General features: G+C 42.9%; 1 protein-coding gene across 1 annotated transcript in view; it reads left to right on the plus strand.

Annotated features, from left to right (window-relative positions):
* The window catches only part of LOC143147588 (potassium voltage-gated channel protein Shaw), a 76,604-nt gene extending 67,443 nt beyond the window's left edge, over positions 1-9,161 (plus strand). The window contains exons 3-5 of the mRNA XM_076312950.1: positions 383-577; positions 5,293-6,334; positions 8,562-9,161. Of these exons, the coding sequence (XP_076169065.1) occupies positions 383-577; positions 5,293-6,334; positions 8,562-8,626 (1,302 nt within the window). The 3' untranslated portion in view covers positions 8,627-9,161. The remainder of the gene's footprint in view (positions 1-382; positions 578-5,292; positions 6,335-8,561) is intronic.
* The last annotated feature ends 200 nt before the right edge of the window (positions 9,162-9,361 follow it).

Genomic DNA, 9,361 nt, shown 5'->3' on the forward strand with positions numbered 1-9,361 from the left:
CGTGTGTAACCTATCTATCACGTGACGTAAACGAGACCACGATTGTTCTCCCTCGGCCCTTTTCTCGTCATAAAACGCACGGGAGCGTAAGAGGGGAAAAGGCAGGAGGATTTCTGGCCGTGTTCGATCGAGCGTGCAGCGAGCTTCGAAACCGGCGATTAGAATTAGTCGTAGCCGAAATGGGAATGTGATGTCTTTGTTCCATATGTGGAGACTCACGTACGCTTTGCACGCGCTTTATCTGTCCCGAGGAAAGCACAAACAAAAGAAAAAAAAAAAAAAAAAAAAACAAAGCACCCTCGAGAGAGCGAGAAACTTTCGCAGGTACGAATAACGATCGTTGTTGCATCCCCCTCTCTTCCACCCCGACCCGCTCTTCTAGCATCGGGACACGCAGGAAACGCTGACAGTCCTCGACAGGTTGGACCTCGATACCGAGAAGCCGACCGACGAGGAACTGGCGAGGAAGTTCGGTTTCGAGGAGGCGTATTACGAGGGTACGCTGACGTGGTGGCAAAAGCTCAAGCCCCAGATGTGGTCGCTGTTCGATGAACCCTACTCCTCTTTGGCAGCCAAGGTTTGTATCTTTCACGGTAATTCTGAACACACCGCGCGAAGAGTTTAGACCTCGGGAACGGTAATGGTCCAACCTTGGACAATTTCCGACGCTCGAAGGGTTCCGGGACCAGCTTTCGCCGACCTTTCTTACCACGTGTTGCTAACGTCGTATCGCTGACAATGGTGGCCCGTGACGCGATCGAACCGAGACACTCTCGTCTCTTAAGTAATTGATAAAAGTGAACCGCGACGTTATTAAAAAAAAAAAAGTATCGAGAAACCGACCGAGCTGCGGCGATATTATCCCCTTGGAAACCTAAAGCCAAATGTACGGGAATCGAATTTTTTTTTTTAAGAGAGGAACTGCACTAATTGGACAAGTTACGGAAGATTGGATGGGAAACAATAATTGTGAACGTTTCTCTGTATTAGTTTATATATGTATCTTTTTTCAAATGTTGGAAAGCACATAAAGAAAGCATAGATCTTGTACGAGGTATTGGAACATTCGTTAATTATTTTATTAATACTCGAACGTTTCGATATTTAAGCTTCACGGTTAAAGACAAGAAGAGAATTTTCGTCTCTTTATTTTTCTTCCGTTTTATTCCGATTTACCCACGGAATAAAAAATAATTATTCGTTCCTAAATGTAGAGGAACAACATCCACGGTATACTTTAAAACGCATCGATGTAACTCCTGTCGTTATTACATTCTGACGTTTCTTTGAAAATGTTTTAATGTTACTAAAGTGTACAAATTCTTGCGTTTAATGTACTTTCCCTAAATATGGAACACGTTGAGAACAATAGAAATAATTATATGTATCCTGCCGATCGTTTCAATATCGACTACGAGGAAATACTTATTCGCGCATTGAAATAGAAATCTCTTGATTCGTTCGTAAATTGCTACGACAGATAATGTACGTGGTTAATTAAACGAAACTCTCTCTCGAAGCGTCCACCATGAAAAGAACTTTTCATTTATTTGCGGTTCGTCGATTGTGACAAAGAAGTGGATCAAACTGTAAAGTCCCGACTGTGTCGTACGTGCATGGCTGTCGAAACGACAGAACTCCGTTGTAAACAAGTTTATGCTCGATGAAAAAGTTGTTCCCGATAATAACTTCGAGCGAACCATTTTAGTATCCAATGAACGACACACAGTGCCCGTGCAGGGAAATTTGCTCGTATTTGACGTAACTGAAATCGTAAAAGTCTTGCTCCGACCATTTTACCATTGTGAAGAGAAAAAAACTGTCGCTAATAATACGAATTGTATAACTAAACGAATTTTGAAAACCAAGTTCATTTAAAATAGAAATATTTTCACAATTTCCGTTTCGAGATCATCTTTACGTCAGTCTAATCCAATGAAAATTAACCTACGGTAAACGTACAACTTATTAAATACGACAAAAAATAACATCGTTAAATGAAATCATCTTTAAATTAAACGATTACTACCCGAATGAAATTGGAAAGAAATTTGTGTAACGCGTGCCAATGTATCGGATTAACGTTAAATCCTTCACGTGAAAACAATCGTTCGAGTACATTTCATTCTTCCGGAAGTTATGTGATAATATCTTTCACTTCGTTAGGTACCAATGTCAGTTCGACCGGAGGGACTAGCTATAAGTCGACCGTAAAAAAGCAATTAAAACCTCATCCATTAATAAGTGGCGAGAATATGCTTTTCGTATTAGTTTTCTTATACATTTATTTTCGTTTTGTTTCGTCGTATCCGCGATTTCTACATACGGTGTACCACCAAAAATGTGACACGTAATTAACATTTACTTTTAACGGACTGGAAAACTGTTTTGGACGTCACTTGGATCGTTCCAAATGATCGATACGGTTTAAAAAAAAAATACCATGTAAAATCAAATAGGGTGCAAAAACCTATACGTTTTTCTCTTACATTTTGTAACAGACATTAATGTGTTTCTTCGAATAATGTTAAAACGTAAATAAGTTTACTATTAATATCAACTTCTGTCATTTGAACGTTGAAAAGAATATACCACAACGCCAGTGCATTGTTTAAAACGAACAATGACGGATTCCGATCCTCTTTCAATTGTTTCTGACGTAACAGCGATATAAGCTTTAATTATTCTATATGTCATGTCTTCTGCAGTGGTACAGCCTCGACGTAAATGTACAGCGATGCAGTAATGCCTCGTTAACTGTCACAATTTCTACCTCGTTACCAGTCGCGTATTTATCCTTACCACTTAACCGTACCTCGCTCACGTCTTATTGTTTTTCTCACTCCTGTGCCCGATATACTCGGAGGCGAGCAATTCTGAGACAGATAACTGTACTTAACTCTGGAACACTTACCTCCATCCCTAACACCATATATATTTCCCTTCAATTTGTCTTGTTCATTTATATAACGCGTAGTGAAACATTTCTCGAAACAGTGATAGATCACCTCAGTAATTTAATAATAACCAAACCTTCTAATATGTTGTCGAACATAATTGTGTCCATTCCTTCATCGTCGTTAAAGCTTCTAAGAGACTAAGATCAATAATACTCTTAGAATTCGGGATCACCGTTTAAATATATATATATCGAGGTTAACCTAGTAGGAAATCGATAAAAAATAAAAAAAAAAACATTTTGACGAACAAGATAAAAATATTATATACTTATTTTTTACTGTTTAAATTAAACGTGTATTTTAAAAGCACTTTTTAATGTTCCTACAATTTCTCGTTAACATTCGAGACGATATTAAAACAAAGTTGTCTATAATCAACTCACACTCTAGTTTGCGACTCGCTGAAACTTTCACAAGAGCTACGTGAAATAAAAGAATTTCTCTCGCTAGGTTTATCTAAGATCGAGCTTTTGTGCACAGTTCGTAAAAGTGTCTAGAAAACTAAATACATCGATAAATTGAAAAAACTTTACATTCTGCGCGACTCGTCCCACCTTGCTATGAAAAATCAAGTTTACCTTCAAACTTTTGGAATTTACTTTTATTTACGCTTCTGCATTCTTATTTTACACTCGTCTTGCAAAAAGTGTCTCATTTTGAAGATAACAAGCTTTATATGTTTACTTCCCCCTACCAATCTAGTAAAGAATAAATTCTCGTGTTACATCGTTTTTCTCCAGGAAGTTAGTAAACGCTGTATTGAATTGCTGTCATTTATAAAACCTGCGAGTCATCTTTCTCTTGTTATATATTAATAGTCAACACCTTTGGGCGTAGCCTGCAGAAATTAAGTGTTTACCGTGCTAAAATATAATACTCGAGACGAACTTGACATTAGTCGAAACAAAATTGTTAGTTCGATAAATCAATGTTTAACTACACTCGTTCCTCTTTCGACGTCTCTTAAATTGAAACATTTACGAAAACGTTTATTATTTAAAAACAAATGAATACAATACAATCGAACGATCCTTTTCTTTGTAAAAGACAGTAAATAGAACATTCTCCAGGACTGAATAAAACTCCAAGTTGCCAAATAATTTCGAATGTTTCGAAAGCTCTTGTACGGTTAATTGATCGTGGAACTCTGTTTTACTTTTTCAACGAGGTTTGGCCCGTGTTGGAAGAAAAACGGGGAAAAATTCATTTCCATCGGACGACGATAAACGTTGTCGTCGTCGTCCCTCGAAAAATGTACGACCGTCGCTAATTTAATATATCTCGTGGATACTTCGTCATCTTTATCGCGGATTAAGCGTAACGAGGGTAATTACTCGTTAAAGGGCGAGTCCGAGCCGTGGATCTTCGTTTAGTTTTACCTTGTAAGTTGTTACTCGGACAGAAAGGAGAACAATCACGGACATAAATTCTCGCCCGAATTGGAAGTGGCCGAACTGCTCGCTTAGCGGAAGTACCGAAACCCAGTTTTGGAAGAAAATCAATCCGTGGAGATAAGGACACGGAGATCGCGTGACGGCGCGTAACTTTTAACGATGTTACGAAGAACGAGTCACGTTGAATACGCGATAATGGGGCTCGTCTTTTAACCCGACAAATGTATTTTCGTGTCGACAATGCCCGCGACAATTTTACTTTTATAGTCGCAGCATTAAATTCCGCAAGATTTTATAGCCTGCTCGGACTTCTCGCGACTTTGACCACATTCCGGACGCATAACGGGTTCCTCGCGAATCGCGCGGGAAATTTGTATCGTACCCTTAATTTCGGTCGCGTTTCACGTTCGTAGAATTTATTAGTCCCGTTATTATTGACGCGGAATCGATCGTACCTGCAACGACGAAACGGCAAGATAAATTAACGAACCTTGTCTCGATAAATATGAATGCAATATCCATTTGAGTAGATAATAGGAGAATTAAACGTGGATCGTTAACGAAGCCGTGTATGCAATTGTGAGCGTTCTAAACACTTTTTGAATGAACAATACGAACCTTTGTCGAGTGTAGTGTCAATTTTCAAACGAGCAATTTGTAGCCTGTTTTTGACATTGAAAAGAGTAAAGAAAAATGAAACGTAACGGTCGATAACAAATTCGATAAAATACGAGGGAATCTTGTTAAACGAATCATCGATCTCTTCGCACGGTCATTGTTTCGCGTAAGTGGAAGATGAATCTCGAGACCTGTCTCGAAATAGACAGGACCCGTTCGCGATCTTCCATCTTCGTCGACAAATAATCGATAACGATCGGAGAGCGTTTGAAACATACGGGTTCCCGCTCGTGTAACTCGTGTTCCTAACTGTTCCACAGGTGATCAGCATAGTCTCAGTCCTCTTCATCTGCATCTCGATCGTGTCGTTCTGCCTGAAGACGCATCCGGACATGCGAGTGCCGGTAATCGTGAACCGGACGGTGAACATAGGCAACATGACCTCATGGGCGGTGGACAAAACGCACACGAACGCTCACGACTTCTTTTTCTACATCGAGTGCATGTGCAACGCCTGGTTTACTCTCGAGTTCCTAATACGCATCACCGCGAGCCCGAATCGCTGCGTCTTCATCAAGAGCTCGGTGAACCTGATCGACATGGTCGCGACCCTGAGCTTCTATCTCGATCTGGCGCTACAACGTTTCGCCTCCCATTTGGAGAACGCCGACATCCTCGAGTTCTTGAGCATCATACGCATCATGAGACTGTTCAAGCTGACCCGCCACTCCTCCGGCCTGAAGATCCTGATACAGACTTTCCGTGCCTCCGCGAAGGAGCTCACGCTCCTTGTTTTCTTTCTGGTCCTTGGAATCGTGATCTTCGCCAGCCTCGTTTATTACGCGGAACGCACCCAGTACAACCCGAAGAACGATTTCAAGAGCATACCGTTGGGCCTGTGGTGGGCCCTGGTCACGATGACCACCGTCGGTTACGGGGACATGGTGCCGAAGACCTACGTCGGAATGTTCGTTGGCGCGCTCTGCGCTCTAGCCGGTGTACTCACGATCGCCCTGCCGGTGCCCGTGATCGTCAGCAACTTTGCGATGTATTACAGTCACACGCAGGCGCGAGCCAAGCTACCGAAGAAGAGACGCCGCGTACTTCCGGTCGAGCAGCCAAGAGTGAGAGCTCCAGGCGCGCCGCCAGGGATGGCCGGAGTACCAGGGACTGCGGGCCCACCGGGTTGCGCGCCACAACACATGCCACCGGGTGGACCACTATCGGGTACCGGTGCTCTAGCTCCTGGCCTTGGGCAGACGCCTGGAGTCGGCTGCCCTGGTGGTCTAGGGCCCCAAAATAGACGGATGAACGCCATCAAGACCAATCATCCCAAAGATGTTTCGTTCGCCACGAAAACAGGTAAGTTCCCGACAATCGACTGTAAATAATCTCGCGAACATTTCCGAACGAATCGACGAGGACAAAAAGATCATCCTGACGATCGTTCGTCCACGTTTCTTCTACTCGAGGAACACCTCGATTCGAGCAACCGTTCTTTCAGGGAAAAGCGACGAGATACGCCCCCCGGGAACGAATTTCGTTCGTTGATGAAAATTACCATTTTTATAGTCAATATTTTATCGTTACGTCTCGCTTCTGGTCGTATCTCGTTCGTTCTTGTTAAACGGTGTACACGGCGCGAGGTTTCACGAGACGAATTCACAACCAACCCCGGTTATGTGCAAATGTCCGATGCATAACCGAATATTGAACATTTTTATCTGTACATTAGAATACCTAGAAAATATTACGTATTTCCATATTTTAGTTCATTAAATCGTAACTCCAACAAAAATAATCTTCCAATGTTCGAAATAATTATATCTCTCTGTAACGACATGTTCGTTGATGGCAAACCACTCGTCTTTCTTGAATCATCACCGGTTGAAAAAGTAAATTACCCAATAGATTGGGTAAATTGTAACTTTAATTATAGAGTTATTGTTTCGTTCGTAAAAGAGCGCAATATTTTTTCTAAAACATCTTAAAATTATCGAAAACAAGTTGTTTGTAAGCGCTGACAATTAAGGGCGAATAACGTATAAAAACTCAAGAATCTTTGACTTAAAAATGGGTGGAAATTGTTAGATCCGGTCATAGACGATCTGACTTCTTTCGGTAAATCTGTAAGTTGCGAACAAACATCTGTCGGTTAACGATCAATTTGTATACTTTCGCAGAAATCCTTGTCGCTGTTCGATCGCGTTCTCTCTTTCGTAAGATTACTTTGATTTCGCTTTGCTCAACGAGATCCATAGTTTCCCAATTGAAATCTTGCATGGCTTCCATTGCGAGGCGTGGTTTCTCGTTGTTCCGATAGATCGGAACTTTATATCGTGCGATCAACGTAGCTCGTTTTCCATCTAACGCTGACTTCAAACGATCCACTCGGTCGCAATAAAATTTCTTAGTTGTTACTTGATTAACAGACGTCGGTTGATAGCAGATTGTAACTTCCATATCGCGTCAAAGAGACGATAAAGCTTTCCGCGGTTGTCCCAGTTTCGGTCGCGGTACTTAAGTTTCGTCGTAACTAATCCATTGTTTCCGACATTTCACACTACAAGACTCATTTGTCGCGTCTCCTAAAAATTCCCTTAAAGAGCGATTCGAGTTTCGAACGAAAGTTTACCGTAAAACTTTCGTCGTTCGCGGAGTCTTTTCCGTACGTTTCGAACGAAGATGAATTGAAAAATGAAGAACAATTTCAATTCGATTCCCGCGACAACGCCTCGACGTTTAGAAACAGTGTTAAGAAGTCAGCATCGTTGAGCTTCGTCGTCGAGATAAATTTGTTCGAAAACCTTTGTGTTCCCTATCGATAAATTATTATAAATCTCTTCGTCTCCTATCGGATGGCTCGGTCGGTGCCAAGTCTGGTCACTTTCCGTTCACGTGGAAAAAATTACCAGATTCTAGCGGCGTTCTTTTCGTGGGCGTGGTCAAATGCGAGACTCGCTGGTTGTTGTTCTGTCTCGCTCCCTCTCGTTGTATCGTCGGTCACCTCGGGCGGTACATGCGACGCTCGACATCGAATTGGAACGAAAAGATCGATTCTTGGAACAAACTCGCCTACCAGTCTCGTTACAGTCACTTAACATCCGAATTTGTGACATATTCCGTGGAATTACCGTAGCATCGTTCTCCCGTACGCGATGCCTACGTTGTAAATACATCTCGTAAAGGAAACATCGTCGGCAAAGTTTGACAAAGTTATTCGAGTCGCAGCGTAGGCGTCGAAACATTTATCTTTTCGGAGTTCCCTGCGCCGCCCCTGAATTCTTCCAGCATTCATTCGGACGGTTGTACGCGGACCTCCAAGTACCCAAAGACCCGTGGTATCGGTCACGGGGGAGCTCAACGTCGTTCATCGTCCGCCCTTTCCTTGTATTTCGGGACATTTAAAGCCCCGTTCACCGGGCACAGGAGCCGTGTAGGTCCACCAATTATCGGTCACAAAGGAAGCTCGCGCAGAAAGGGTGAACCCGTAACCGTAACGCGAGCCGCGTTAGTAGTAATTGTCGCCCGAGCGGAAAAGTCTCTAGTGTCTTTGTTTTTCCTTTTCTTCTTGTACGGTGGGTTCCAGAAGAGGACCGGAGGAACTCTAACCTACGGACTAACGGGACCAAGACAGCCGGAGGTTTGGGTTAACCTGAAACCAAGACTACTCTCCACTGCCGAGGTGCACTCGACCGGGGCGTTGGGATGACCGAGTCGAGAGAGGAAAGGGCGACAGAACCGGGGGACGGAGGGGAAAGATTGCCGGAGGAGTAAGCTCAAGACGGGTATCAAGATTGCACGGTGTATAAGGGAATATTAGATCGCTGCGGATGAAATGTCGGATTTTTACTGCGACGAATTGCGACGCTTTTTACGGTGACGCCACGTGAATTATTAGAACTCTGCTCCTTTCTTCTTTCCTTTTCCCCAGCTTTTCGGACAGACGTCAGATACTCGAGGCGGATACGAGTTTCAGCCATGAGACGTCCGTTGTCCGTTGAACTCTTTTACCCTTCCCGTAGCAGCGCATATCTCGCCGAACGAATTATCAGAAACCCCATCGACTCGAGCGCCCGACATTTCCCTCGTGATTAGAATGCACGCGTTTCTCGACAAAGGGTGCTTGACAAATTTCCGTTGGACGGGCAAATGGTAGACGGCCAATTTCGCGGGATGAAATTTTGTCGAATCCTTTTTTCTTTTTTTCTTTTTTTTTTTCTCGAACGCGCCAACGTTCCAAATTTAATAGTCGCGTGTACGACGAGCTAATTACGGGGCTGGTAACAACGATGAATTCCATCGAGTTTCCGTTCACGTAGACGAACGTAATTTAAAATCGGAACAAATATCGGTCGAAATATGGAATTTCTAGTACGCCAAGCTGTC

This window comes from Ptiloglossa arizonensis, chromosome 5, assembly GCF_051014685.1.
Source record: "Ptiloglossa arizonensis isolate GNS036 chromosome 5, iyPtiAriz1_principal, whole genome shotgun sequence".
Lineage (NCBI taxonomy): Eukaryota > Metazoa > Arthropoda > Insecta > Hymenoptera > Colletidae > Ptiloglossa > Ptiloglossa arizonensis.